The 15494-nt window shown below is 37.1% G+C and overlaps 1 protein-coding gene across 1 annotated transcript in view; it reads right to left on the reverse strand.

Moving 5' to 3' along the window:
* Positions 1-15494, reverse strand: part of myo1d (myosin 1D) — a gene marked incomplete at its 5' end in the record, with an annotated part of 105070 nt that overhangs the window by 15816 nt on the left and 73760 nt on the right. Inside the window, 1 exon segment of the mRNA XM_024284724.2 lies at positions 12393-12547. Coding sequence (XP_024140492.1) covers positions 12393-12547 — 155 coding nt within the window.

Genomic DNA, 15494 nt, shown 5'->3' on the forward strand with positions numbered 1-15494 from the left:
TCACCCTATAAAGTCCACTCTATCAAAGAATTGATAGAAAACTCATTTTTTGGGGGAATCCAGATGTTTTTTTAAAACCTGTTTTCCATTATCATTTTTATGTACGAGATATAAATAGTATTCTTTAGGTTGATTGATTTGGTAAGTTTTTGCTCACAATAATGTTAGTTAAAGATGCAGAGTTATGAGTGTTCAGGAGAAAAAAAATAATTTACTTAGAGCCTCAAATGTGATCCACACATTTTTAACATGATTTAACTTTTATAGTGATTTAATCATATAAAAAGAATGCATTCATTTAATACATAAAGTATTAAATGACTACCTATGTAGTCATTTAAAAAATGAATACCAATAGATGAATTATTATCACCATAAAGTTTAGGTAATTAGCTAAACTTTTCCCAACAAAAGTGGAGGCAGCCATTTTGAAATGAGCAGGAAAAGCCGTCTACTGCCTCTAGTGGCATAATGATGAACTGCAGGGCGGAAAACAAGTTATAAACAATGGGTTTGTAGGGAAAGTTTGGGTCATGCTAATGAGATGGAGGTTCAGAAATCTATACATCAAAAATAATACAAATGGTTGTAAAGAAATAAATAAATAAATCAAAGTTAACATTTTTGCCTCATGGGAAAATGTTGCTAAATCAAAACATTTGAGACAATTTCTCATCACATTTACTAAATAAATCTTTCCTTTGTCTGTATTTATGGAATAATTGATCAGGATATGAATTTGTCATTTGTTGAGGTGACCTTATATAAATAATTTGACGCAGATATTATTGTCAAAGCTTTGGCATAACACCAAAGTTCTTCTGTTCTTGTGTGTGAGAGGGGAGAGCGGAGAGCGGAGTGCTGCCGGCAGTGAAGCGGAGTGTTCTGCAGAGCAAAAAGTAGGTCAAACCGGCTCCCACTAACAAACATCCCCTTCATTCATGCTCAACGTCTGAGACGCACTGCGCATCACAACACCTGTGAGGTGCGACTTCACAGTCAGCAGGGGCACACACATGTTCGCATCGTCACAAAAACAGACATGCACCGGCCTGGCCCCTCGCCACCCGTCACTCCGCCCAGCCGGCTTTTCCCCACCCCACAGGCTGCAGCAAGCAGACTGACCAGACTCCCTTCTGGCTCACAGAAATGTCATTCTGAGAGGTTTTTAGGCTGCTCTTTGTTGCAGAATTTGCAAACCGTCATGCCTTTTTAAAAGTTTAAATAAATGAGTAAAAACTACTTTAAAGCTTTAACAAGACAAAACAACACTGAAACTTTTATTTTTAACAAGCTTGTCTTAATAAAGTTTTAATACCAAGAAAAATGATTATTTGGTCAATGCATTTACTGTAGCTTATACTTAGAGTGTGTGAAGGGTTCTAACCATCTAAAAAGCCGAGGGTTTCAACTATGGTTCATCACGTTCTGTCCCTTCATGCTTTTGTTATTTCTGTCGTTTGGTCATCTTCTGCTTCCATTTCCTTCTGCAGTTCAGGGTGAGAAGTGCCGTTCTAATCTGCAGCCGGCAGTTATTAATGGATCACATACATATCAGACGAACATAGATCCGATGGTTGCCATGGAAACTGCATCCGCAGCGCCCCAGAAAGGAGGGAGAGCCAGGGAGGCGGGGTGGTGGCGAGGAGGAGGAGGAGGAGAGGTGGAATGTGAAGTGAAAAACAAGAGGGGGAGGGGGAGGAGCTGCAGTGGAGAGGGTGATGGAAAGAAAGAAGAAAATGGAGGGAAGGAGGAGAGAAAGGCCACTTTTATCAGTGAGAAATATTTGATTCAGCAGAAAAGGTGACCTTGGAGGGGAAGACGGAGACCGATTCTCTCCATCTCTCTGTCTGCTTCCCTTATCACTTCTTTTTTCCCTTCCTCTTGTCCTCCTTTTGTCACTCTATTATAGGAGGCGTTAGTACCACCTCCAGCTACAAGAAAAAATGCAATTTGGCACATTTATTGAGCAGCAAATTTAATTTTTAAATCAAGCAAAAGGGGGAAAGGTATTTTTAGCTACCGACTAAAGATTAGGGCAAATCTGGAATTCAGTTTCATTGATTCGACATGAAATCTCGGTCAGGATTTCAAACCCATCGCCGCTCTGTCAGGCTGGATTGCATGCTCAGCTTCAATCGTCTCAGTAATTCTTGGCTTTGTGAAAATAGACAAAAAAAAGACTCCACTGATTGTCTAGCAGACAGATCTGCAGCTCTGGAGGAACACGGCAGAAGGACTGAAACTTGGCAGATTTCGTGTTCTGACAAATGACTGGATTTAAAATGGGGCTTTAATAAATGTCAGAAATATTTATCATATGCAAATAGCTTTAGAAAGTATTGGCTTAATCCACAAATCTGTAGACATATTTCCTGTAGGAAAAACTGCACATTTATCATCGCTCTTGTTCATTTTAAGAATGAAGGATTGCTGCCACATACAAATGATCATTAAAACAGACTGCCAGGCAGAGGAAATGTTTGCTTTTACGGGTAATAAACTCTATTTCAATATCAGGACTGCACACGGTTTCTGTGAAATCGCAGGAAATCTGGTGAATTTCTAAGTTGAAAAGCAATAGTTTTACATCTGCCAGCTATTTTTGGTAAAGTTTTTTCATATAACCCTGTTACATTTAATAATTAAAAACATTGAGAATGTGATTAGAGATTACATAGAAGCAGCAAGAACTCAGCAAAACATGGAAGTGATTAGAGTGCATTTAAAGTACAAACAGCCCTGCAAACTATGACATGCTGAGGATGAAAAACAATAATTTGTGTTAAAGAAATACATTAATGTGAAATGAAATCTTTGCAGCAAAAACCTTTTACTGTTGCATTTATCCATACAAAATAAAATGTATTATTTTAGTTTAGTTTTTATTGTTTTTTTGTAGCATGTTGCAGTTTTTTCATAGTGTAAAATGCAATTTTAAGCCTATTGTCCTCCATCCTCAGAAAAATACCACAAGAACGTGTTGATAACACCAAGAATACTATTTTCATTGGTGTGGGGAAATGATTTAAGATGTTTCCTTATAGTGGCATAATTTCAAAACCTAGCTGTCGTTCAGTCTCTCCTTAAAAGACCAAACCTCAACAACTCTGACTGGTTAAAAGCTCGACTTGTTTGAACCCTGATCAGAATGTGCTCTGTTGAGTTTTTAAAAATGTTTTAGAAGCAGATGTTCTCCTTTTGACACCACGGAGCACAAAAGTTTACTGTCAAGCCTAAATATATATTAGTAAAGATTTGTGGTACTGCACTTCACTGGCCTACTTCCTATCTGGTCAACACAGCTGTGTGTGTAAAGCTTTCTGGATTCAATTCAACCACACTGTCCTTTGGAGTTCCACAGGGCTCAATTCTAGAAACTCTTCTATTTTACCTTTGGGCTCCTTTCTGGGAACAGACAGTTTCTTCCAATACAATAATGATGATAGTCTTATATATTTAAAGATCAAAAAGGCTTATTAAAACCTATTTTTTTCTTGCCAATTAGACAAAGACTGGACAGTCCAATGCCTTTTAATGATTGGTCCAAGCGGCTCATGCTGGCCCTCCACAGTTCATCCGGGTCCCTTGGCTCCATGTATAAAAATCTGTGTCAAAACTGAGGTTTTAAGATATTCATCTTAAATGTCCAGATAGTTTTTATCTGAGATAATTAGTGAATATGGAGCAGCTCTTGAAGACTGTAATCCATGTCTTTATCCCATCTTGACTGTGGCTCACTTTATTAGAAAGTCGGCGCTCTAGTTCCTCTCATGTTCGTCCAGAACACTGAGGGACAACTTAACCCTAAACTGGGCTTGCCCTTACAGTTCATTTTACTTTAATGTTAAATAATCTTGCAGCTTCAGGTCAGCTAATCAGAGAAACCGAGGTCCAAGCAGAAGCTCAGAGAAGAACAAGATTTGTGCACCGAAGTTGTGGAACACTTTATCACTGAAGAAGCCGCTTCACTGCCTATTATAAAACACTTTTACAGCCACAGTATGAAACTACCCTGCTGCTGTGCTTTATATTTATATGATTTTTTTACTTTTTAATGGCATGGCTTTGTTCAGCAGCTTATTTGATTGGTTGTGAAAAGGCAGCACATAAATAATGTGTATTTAAGTTAAAAATAACAGTATTATCTCACAATAAAAGGAAGAGAGTTTTAGAGTGCAGTGCAGGGAGATTTTCAAAATAAATGACCGCCTCACGGCTGCATATTTATCAACGGTTGTGAGGAAGTACAGTTTAAGATAAAATGCAAAAAGAAAATTAACAGTGGGCTATAAGCAGAGGAACAAAAATAATTTAGAATCACAAAAAAAAAAAAAATCTAATCTGATGTTTGGCTAATTGATCAGAGCGTTTTCAGATCAGAATCACTGCAACAGTTGGACCATTTCTGTGTAATTTACAGCTACTCTCGTCCGTCTAATGCTCACTTCCCTCCAGTTAAACTCTTCCTTTCTTTCTGTCCTCCCTCTCAGCCGGTGCTCATAACAAACTGTGCTTCCGTGCCACACGCTTGACAGCAGGGAGGGTAAATGTTGACGTCTTCAGGGAGGGGGGCAGAGACGGAACACGAGGCCATTCCTCGGACAGATGACTGAAAGGCTGCTCACGGCTGCTGACTCACACCGGCCAGGGAGGGAGGTGGAAAGATAGTTGTGAGAGCAAGAACTGACAGAAGGTTATAAAGGTTAGAGAGGAGCAAAACAAAAAATAAAGAAAAGATAAAGCTCGGCTGAGCTGTTAATCTTAGGATTCCTCTTGAATCAATACATTTATATAAAGTTAAATGACATTTAGAGGTGCAGTTACTTTTTAATTTAGCAATAAAATCCAGAATTAGATTATTATTATTATTATTATATATTATCATATAAAAAAGAAGATAAGACGCAGATTTCAATCAGAGGAATTTAATTCGAAGAGCTCTATGAGAAAACCCGACATATTTAACTTGGATTAATGTTAGTAAAGTTCCTGCTGATTCCTAACTTTAAAAAAGGGGAAAAAATAAACTTAAACTGGAAAAATAAAGATGAATTTGGGTATAACACGTGTGAATAATTACATTTCTGCAATTGAACACTGAATTTAGGTCTTAAGGCTTTTCAGATGCTTTATCATTTATGTACAAAAACATTTTTGGGGGACATTTCTTTAACTTGTGTTATCTATTTTTTCCTGTATGTTCATGTGCAATTTATTAGAATATTCATTAAAAATCACAATAACTTTGGAAATGTATCAAAAATATTACTTAAACTTTTTTTCTTTAAAGTTTAATTTGATCTTAAAACAAGCAAGAGTTTATTTTTACTCAGCTCAGGAGCAGATTATAAGAAAAACTTTACAAAAAATAATATCACCCCATTTATAAATTAAGATTCGTTTCTTATTTTTCCTTTTTTTGTTGTTAAATTTAATAATGAATAATTATATGACTATTTGTATTTTTTATTTATAGTCTAAATATAGCAATGCTTAAATAATCTGTTTTATTCACACCCTTTTTTCCATTTATGTCAATGGCAGTTCTGTTTTCAGATTATTTTTAGGTCATTAAAGTGTTTTTTTAATGCTTCAGAGAGGAACACTGAACACAAACAGTCTGAAGCACACACAGAGATGCTGCTGTCGCACAAAAAGGAAAAAAAAACCCGAACATTTGTTCCTTTCCACAGCTCAAACTTCACAGGATGACATCAGAAGTACAGGAATGAACCAGATGTCTGGCATTGGGCTGTGAATGGCACATGCAGCACAACAATACAAAGCGGTGTGATTTTTTTGAACGCCACGGTCGGATGCAGAGCTCACATGTCAAAACATTCCACATCTGCTGCTTTAAGAAAGAGCAACACTTCTGAATGTTGACTTCTCAAACGTGCAGCTTTCCAGCAGTCAGAACCAAGAGCCAAAAATATATTTCTGTTAGTGGATGTCTGTGGGGAGAAGCTATGAGACAAACAGAAGTGAGCTTAAATCAGAGGAAATCCTTCGTGGGTTTGGTTGTTTATCTTCACGGCATCAGATGCAGGATAATGAAGACTTAAAAGAAAAACCATCAATCTTAATCAACATCTTATAAGCCTTTGATTGGATTCCTTAACTACCTGAAGCTGATGTCCAGTTAGTTGCCTCGGGTGACAGCAGACAAAATCTACACAAGCGATCAAAACAAAAAACTAAACAATTTCTACCTGTTACAGGAAAAAAGGTGTTTGATTCCTGAATGTTTACTGTCTCTGATGCAAAAAGCTCAGTAACTATAATTTATAACTGTATATATTAAATAACTCAGTAACTATATATTAATTAAACTAGATACTTTTCAAGGTCACTGAAGGTCACTTCGTAAACATCAATGTTGCTAAAGGCAAAGCTGCCAGGAGAAAGTCAGTCCATTAAAACCAAAGACTTTTCTCTGCTGTGACTTTCAAGGGTAAAAGCGGAAATCTTTTAAAGGTCTCTTCGATAAATATTGTGTTTCTGCCATATATTGTGTGTTTTTAACATGTTCTTGTGGCATTTTTCTAATGATGGAGGACATGTATAGAGAAAATGAAATTTAATTTTCTTAATATTTCTTTATTCAAATTGTGAATCAGGAGCGGATTAAAAAAAACTCCATGTGAAAAAGTACTTATTTGTTACGTAGAAAATACATGAGCTACAAGCTCCATGATCCGCTCATTTCTGATTAGGGCTGTCAAATTGTCGCGTTATTTACGATTTAATTAATTACATACTTTAGTGCATTTTTTTTAAATCCCATTAATCTAATTTTTGAGTTGGATAGTTACTTCTGTGTTATGCACACCTGGAGGAGCATTTACTCCCGCTCATACCATGTTCATTTAAGAAAAAGAAGTTCATGTTCAATATTTTTTGGATTGCTCAGAAAAGAGTTCCTATTGTTTTTTTTTCTTGTTTTTTTTTTATTTTATTTTGTTATTTGTTCAAGATTTAAAAAAATTAGCCCTTGGTGGTGTCAAAGTAAAGGTTGGAAGTCTTTTATGATTTAAAAAAAAAACTATTAAAGCAACCTTTTTAGTGTGATTTTGATTTTTTACTTCGCCACAATGTCACAAATTAAATGAAATACCTCAAAATGAGGCTTTTAACTGCATTTATTAGGTTAAAAATCATTGCGATTAAAATTGATTAATTACTTAACTACAGGTCGTGATTAATTAGTTACACACAAAAAAAAAAAATAATTGCATGACAGCACTAATTCTGATGCATCCACTTGTAGATCCATGTACGTCTTCATTTTCCTCACCTGGAATCTGACTCAAACTGTACGTCTGGATAGCTCCAATATTACCAGCTATTTTTGAGAGCAAGTAAACAGAGAACTCTCAGTAATAGGGAGGGGAGGGGGAAGGGGTGCTCCGCCCCAACAGTCCCGTCCCCAACTCAAATGTGCATTTCTAATAAACTCCTGCTGCTCTGCAGAAACTATGTCCTAGAAAATAAATACACCACAATCATGACTAAAAGACAACTGGGAACACTTTGAAAGTAGATGATCAGAGAGGGACTTTAATCAAAAGAAATTCTAAATTCAAGGATCAGGGTCATACTCCATCTGTGAGCGGGATCCTCATCCTTCCACTGAGTTAAAAAAAAAAAAAGTATTTCCTTCAAGTGAAAATAAAGAACACAACAAAGGAGCAGTAGCTGTGACTAGAAATGATAAAAGGAAAATCAGTGTCTTGGATTAAGGAAAGACTTAGTCAAAGTCCTGACCTTAATCCAGGAGAAATGTTGCATAAACCCTGAAAGTGAGCGTTTCAAGTGGAGAAAGAACACTTCTAAGCACTGAAACTGTTCTGTTTGGAGAAAATACACGTGTCTCTAAGCTGAGGCGAAGGATAGACAGCAGAAATAGCAGCAGAGGACTAACATTTTACCTTGAAAAGGCGATTGTGAATCAAAAGCAACATTTTTCCTACATTATTAATGTCACCTTCTAGAACTTGTTGTTGCTTTAAACATTGCTGGTGAAGAAAATAGACTCACTTTGCATTAGTTTAACAGTCTTCATTCACTAAAACAACACAAAAAAAAAGCTTGAAGATGCAGAAAAGTCTTGAAAGTGACGGGTGCAGGGCGGGGGGTTCTGCTCCCCATGCTGCGGGAACATTTGCCTCTGACTCAGTCAACAGAGATGAGCACACCAGAGAAAGAGAGGAGAAATGAGTAGGCTGCATCTCATCTAAATATAGGGCTGAGCAGCGGCACAGCCTTAAATATTTCATCTCCTTCTCCTCGGAAAGGAGGAAGCGGGAGAACCAGGAGGGAAGACGAGAGCTTCATGGGAGACTGAGGCGAGTACAAAGGGAATATAATCAAAAAAAAGGAGGAGGGGGGAGTAGAAAATGAGGAAGGGGGAGGAAGGGACCAGGGGAATCTAATTCTGATTCCATTTTTATGCAAAACAAGAATGAACTATTTCTGGATTTCTCCAGACAATGGTGCGTCAAAAGTGAGCAGGGAGCGATCCTCCTTTGAGTGTGCTGCAGAAATCTGAGTCACTCCAGTTTCTGCAGCTGCAGTTTACACACTTTAAGATCTCACGTGTTTCCAATACATAGAATCATGTCAGATCGATGAACAGTAGATGAAAACAGTGATTTTTAAGAGGCGGATTATTCCCAGGAGCAGCTCGTTCGGCCTTCCTGTAACTCAGAGGAGGATAAAGAGGAGTGAACCTGCAGCTGCCCCACTGCCTGCTGCTGTTGTGCAAAGCTCAGCATGTTGAAGGACAAATAAAGGGTAAAAGCTCGTCTATGGTGAACTGTAACAGCAGACAGGGAGGATATATCCTCAGGGCCATTTTAACCCTTGAAATACCACTTCATCATTTTTATTGTTTCATGAATTTGAAAGAAAAATTAATTTTCATTAAAAATAAAAGTCAAGCGGTAGGTTTTTGCAGGTAATTTTAGTCAAAGATTAGAAATAAAATGTCTATTTGCATTTTTTTAATACAAAATCTTCTCATTTGCAATAAAAATGTTTTAGATTATTGTTTCATTAAATGTTTTTTTAATAAAAATTGATATTAAACCATCACATTTCTTCTTTTTTCAGTTTTCTGTTTCAGAATTTTCATCCTTCAGTTGCTTGACAAATAAAACGACTCTTTTTTTTTTTTTTTTTTTTTTTACGGGTCAGTAAGACTGAAACACAAACTGAAGTCTTTCCACATGCCAACGAGCCCTGAGCGGCGGCGGTGTTTCGCGGTGATGGATGAGTCTGAATGTGAAGCACATGGAGGGTCATTACAACAGGCCCATTGGAGGCCTCGCTCAGGCAGACACCTACAGAGAAATAGGCTCTTTAATAAGATGAGATACCATCACAGAATGACAATGATGGACCGGCTCACTCCAGCCTCACACACGGGAGAGGCTGCAGGGACGACCCCCACAAAGGCAGTCCGACATCAGCCAACTTTTATGGAGGATTCATTCAATCGAGAACATAATCTACTGTAGGGAAATTATGATCACAGCAGGACGGGTGCAATTGGTAAACTCTTAACCCATTCTGTACAAGGTGACTTTGATTTCTCCTTGTAAGACGTTTTTTGCTTTCTACAGGACATGAAGAGCTTTAAGACCTTTTTCTGACCCTTTAAACCCAAAAATCCACAGATTTTTTTCAAATAATGTGAAACATCTTATACTAATTAAAAAAAAAAACACTAGAAAACATGCATTTATTTGACCACTTAATGGTTTTACAAGTATGCAAGCAAAAAAGAAAAGGGAAAACGTTTGAAAATCCCTCTTAGGATGTATATGTGGTATTAATAGTACAGGTAAACTGATATATATATATAAAATAAAAGCCATTATGTTTAAGGGGTCCCCAAACCCCGAGCTGCGGACCGGTCCCGACCCATAGGTCACTTGGTACCGGGGAACAGACAAAAAAAAAAACAAATATATGTGCTAAATTAGATCATTTCCATTTAATCTATTTTCTGATCCTGGAGGAAGTTTTATTTTGGAAAATTGACGGATTCTGTTCACAACATCCGACTTGGTCAAGTGAACAGCTACCTGCATGGCTACCTGGATTGCTAGGTTGGTAGCCCAAAGCGAACAAAAAACACAAAATACAACGTATTTGGAAAGTTTCTTCTAGAAGAAAATAACCAGTGAGGAAACCGAATAAGAGCCTTTGACTTCAATAAAGCTGCTTTTTACACAGAAAAACGAGACTGTTCCTCAACATACAGAATTATTGAGACACACAGATAATAATGTTGGAGACATGGTGGATTTACGTTTATATTATATTTAGAAAATACCACTTTTATGACGGTTGTGTCATTTAATTTTGCTTTGTTCATCAGTCACACCTTAAAAGTCTGAAGTAGCTGAAGCTAGCGTCTGGTTGTTAGCCTCCACTTTGACGCTAAAAGGGAAAATCTTCATCACCAAGTTCAAACCAGCCTCAAACATTTTACAGAGAATGAGGATTTAATCAAAGAAAGTTTATGATTTGTGGAAACTTGTAAAAGGTTTGATAAATTTCCTAAAGCAAAGCTGAATTTGTAAGGCATCCACTCTGAAACTTTAGCACAGAAAATGTTTCTTTGTGTTGAAAAAAATACCCAAAGAATGAGGATTTATGTAAGAACAAGATTTAATCAATCTTTTTGCCCTGAAAGATTATCAGAGAATGGCTTGAGTGTTAAAATAAAATAAAAAACAATAGTATAAGTAAACTAATAAAAAAAAATTATGTAATTTTATGTTTATGGATTTTTTTTCTAATCAGAGACAACATCTACAAATCAACAACCTTGTTTCATTGAAATTTTATCATCTGTTAAAAATATTTATATATTTACATATATATTTATAAATATGTTTAGATTTTTTTGAACAAAATTTCTTGCAGTAGCATTTTATTTTGTAAACAGATTTTCAGGAACTGGAAGCTTTAAAATGGCAGCTTCTGCCGGGTCTGTGAAAATATTGTCTAATGTAAACCAGTATGTGGCCTAAAAAAGGTTGGGAACCACATGATATTTCATAGTTCAGAGTTACTTATTTATAGTGAAAACTGTTTAAAACAACAACAAAAAAGATCTAAAAAAAAAAGAGATATTCTAAGGCTTTAACTACTCACTATATACATTTTCTCAAACAAACATTTTCACACTTTTCTCTTTTGTTTTAGTTTTAAAAGTTCAAACCTTCATAGAAAATTGAGTAAAGAATAAATAAAATAAAATAATCTGAAAAACTGTGAGACCATGAAAGGTTAATCTCAATATAGTGTGAGGGAACACTATATGTCAAGCAATGCTAATTTGGAGTAAAAAATAAAAAAAGCAAAAATTTGGGGTTTTTATTTAATTGGTTTTACATTTTTTGAGTAAAAGAATTTCAAAAATAAAATAAACCAACTTTCGTTTCTCATAAATCTGCATTTTTGGCTTTGTGATTGTGATTTTGAGTGAGCTTTTGAAAAGATTAATTAAAAAAACAGACAATACAACATTCCAAACCCGTTTTTGATTTGTGGTTTCTCCCATATTTCATCTAAAATTTAGCCTACAGTCTGTGATATCCATGAAATCCCATGGAAAACACGAGTGTCAGCACAGGCAGTTTTTCTTATCTCACCAATGTGACATTTCTACACATTCTTCCCTCCATTAAGGCTAATATTTAAATAAAATCTCGCCGGGCCAACAGGTCAAATAACAGAATCAAAAAAGGAGAAGGTGGAAATGCCAACCGCTACTGCTGTCACTTATTTTGGTCTTGTGTGGGAAATCAGAGCTAATGAGTCAAATCAGATGCTCTGGGTTGAAGTTGGGACAAAAGATCAGGTTTGTGAAAGGACTGTGGGGAAAGGTCATCTGTAACTTAGGAACTCTGACTTACACAATATGTCAAGAGCACAAAATCTGAAAAGTCCAAAGATTTTGTGAAATAAAAAATATTAGGATGTAAAAATAGAATAAAACCTGATATTTGTTTGACCTTACTTTAGCTTTTCAGCTAGGTTGATGAACATCATGGCAGTTTTGTTCTGAAAACTTCCCTCAAAACCAGGACGGCGTCCTCAATCTGCCCCGGTCTCATATTTACTTAACCAGTTTCAATATAATTTTTTCAGAATTCAATTGGGAAGTTACCTCATAATGTTATCAGTTTAAACAGATCATGCAAAAATGCTGCAAATCTACTCAAAAACTGTTTAAATGGAGACAATATGCTTGATGTTAACAGAATGTCACTGCGCTCTAACCGAGGATATCATCTTCACCTCGGGTCACCCACAATGCTTTGTTGATGAGTCTACATCCGTGCCTGCATCCCCCTTCCCCTCGAGTTTACCTCTTGAAGTGGCTGAGCAGAGTGCCCACCAGCTCCCCGATGCGGCTCTCGTTGGCTGGCACCATGCCCTGCAGACACACCACCAGGTCGCGGCTGTCCTTGGTGTGGAACACCACCAGCTGGTCTTTGCCGGGGGACACGCTCATTCCCGTCACCTGCAGCGCACGGAGGAGACCGTCAGACGTGTGCACGAGGTAAAGGTAGCAAAAGGTAAGGATCACAAAGCGTAAACAAGAAAACACATTTTTTTTCATTTTGGTAAAGAACAAACCAAAATTCAAGGTCTTTTTTGGAATACAGTATGTTTAATTATTAAGCCACCTCCAATTAATACTGTATTTATAGCTTATTTCCTATTTAATAAAAGTTATGTAAAAAAGGCAAAAACTAAATAAATTAGCAAATTTAACCAAAAAGTTTAAAAGTACTGACTTCAATTATAAAAGGGGAATTCACAACTGAAGTTATTGTAAGTGCTGCAATAAAACACGTAATCTTAACATTTTTAAAGATATCCAAAATCCAATTTATCACAGACATTCCAGATCCTAGAAATCAAATTTATTCACGTTGATCCCGTTGAGACTGGATCGCCTTAACTTCTCATAAATCGTTTTGTTGTCCTAAAAAAACGTGGAAATGTGTTTAGATGTTATTTATTCTCACACTACAGCTCTGGGACAGCGCTCCCTACTGGCCAGGTATACACGTGTGTTATATATTTATTACAGTTTTGTAATAAAATGTGTGCACACCTCATAAGATATACAAAATGAATCATTGACATTATTACAATATTTATTATATCAACATTTTTGTTCACACCCTACAACTCTGCATAATTTCACATTTTTGCTATTAAAAAAATGTTTTTTATCTCAATAGATGACATTTCTACATGTAACTCAGCGTTTTTCTTGTAAGGGCCACATAACAGTTTTCTTCTCTGATGTGGGGTCGGTTTGTAGGCTAACAAAAGAGGTGTGAAAAACAACAGGGTGTGTCTAAACATTTCAGAATTATTAAAAATTCATTCTGAGATCTTCACAGAAAACGTCAGAAAATGATCCTTTTAATGAAATAGTCTAATAAAAAAGTCTAATTCTTTTGTCTTCTGCTACAATTCCCTGCGTTGTTCAAACAAACTCATCTTTCTACTGATTAAGTCAACCTTACTCAGGTCAGCATTAACCTGACATCATCAAACCTCATCTGACGACTTATTCCTCTTTGAGTTCACGTCGGGGCACAGTCGATCCCAGCTACTGTTGCGTGAGGCGGGGTTTACCCTGGTCAACCCAGGGCCATACAGGGACAACCACACTCACATTCACACCTCAGGGACAATTTAGAATCACCAATTGATCCGTGACGCATGTTTTTGATTTGTGGGAGGAAGCCAGAAAGCCCTGAGAAAACTCACACATGAGCAAGGAAAACACAGAAAGGACCAGGTCGGGATTTGAACCAGGGCCTTCTCACTGTGAGGCAGGAGTGCTGACCACTGCACCCTGATGATACAACATTTTATATAAATATAAAGCTCAATTAAAACATTATTATATTATTTAATTTGACAAAACTGTATCTTCAAGGATACATGCTGGATTTTTTGTTAATAAATATTACTTTTGACAGTTTTGATGTACAACTCGCCAATCGAACTTGCTTATCAAGATCTTACAGTAAAACCGATAAGGTTTAGCAGAATTCCTTCATCTCAGCTTTAGATGTTGCCAAGCCTTTGTTCTTTTCTCTCATGTCTCTTGTAAGCCCATCTTTTCAATGGCCTCTGTCATCACCCACTTGATCCTCTCTTCCTGAGTAATTACATGAATAATGGAATGTGAGGAAGAGGCGTTTTGGACAAAACAGTTTGCTATCTAACGTGATGATCTGTAAGAAAAGCCTCAGGCAACAACAGGCAGGCACAGGAATCTGTGACTTGAAATACAAACGTTTGAGCCCCACAGCCACCCACCCCTCCTCTTCATGCAGCCTCAGTTAATCACCAAAAGAAAATTGCATTTACATTTATATTAACGGCCTAACTGATTGAAACAAGTTCGTACTCGGACGAGCTTGGTGACAGCACTTCTGACATTTCCTTTTTTTTTTACAGAATTTGAAGGATGGGATCTGCTGGAGACATCTATGTGTTCATCCATCTGTCACAAATCTGACAAAGCTTTCAGTGCAGCTGTAATGTGAGGTCTTATCTACAGGCCTCATTAGCTCTGATAACTACAGGCTTTCCTCACAGTGACTGTGGGATGGTCTTACATAACAATCGAACTGCATGTGGTGAAATATTGGCTTCATGTTGGATCATCTTCACATGTATGAGTGTAAAGGCATGTCAGATGAGGAAGTCTGTCTGTATTCTGTTATGAGAGAACGCTCACAAAGCTAATGTGAAAACCTGTGTGTTAATGTTGGGTTATCTATTTTAAAACACCGTGGATGGGCCAAAATAGACTTAGTTATGGTGTTCCTCAGGTTGTGGACTTGGACCACTTCTATCTACAACACACTCACATGATCTGTCACATTTATGCCTACGATGTCACAGTGATGTCAGAGTAAAAATCCTAAAATTGGGGTGGCGGTTCCAGCGATTTCCCCACAGACTCTAGTTTCACTCAAGTTTCAGCGCTAAAGCCTCTTTGAAAGCCATGTTTCGATCACTTTGCAACTTTGTGACCAACCCTCCAAAGCCTACATCCTCCTGTGACATGGAAAAGGAGTGAGAAATCTCCAGACGGTGCCAAGGTCAGACAAAAAGGCACCAAAAGGAAATTCAGAAGATAACAAAGAATCTGGATCGCCAGCAAAGAAAAGAAGAGAACTTGAGTGTCCCTCCTAAAATGATGAATCCCCACCGTCTAAGCTTGTTGGTCACAGAAAGAGAAAGGCATCTGATCTGGAATGACCATCAAGCAAAAGAAGGAAAGAAAGCATAGATGAAGACGATGACCCAAAGGTTGAATTTACGGCAAAATATGTGGGACTGAATCCACTTGTCAGAGGAGTCCTGGAACATCATCAGCTCCCGGGCTTGTATGACCTTGTGGTTCTCTGACAGGTTTCTGACTGGAACCT

Source organism: Oryzias melastigma, linkage group LG19 (genome assembly GCF_002922805.2).
Source record: "Oryzias melastigma strain HK-1 linkage group LG19, ASM292280v2, whole genome shotgun sequence".
Classification (NCBI taxonomy): domain Eukaryota; kingdom Metazoa; phylum Chordata; class Actinopteri; order Beloniformes; family Adrianichthyidae; genus Oryzias; species Oryzias melastigma.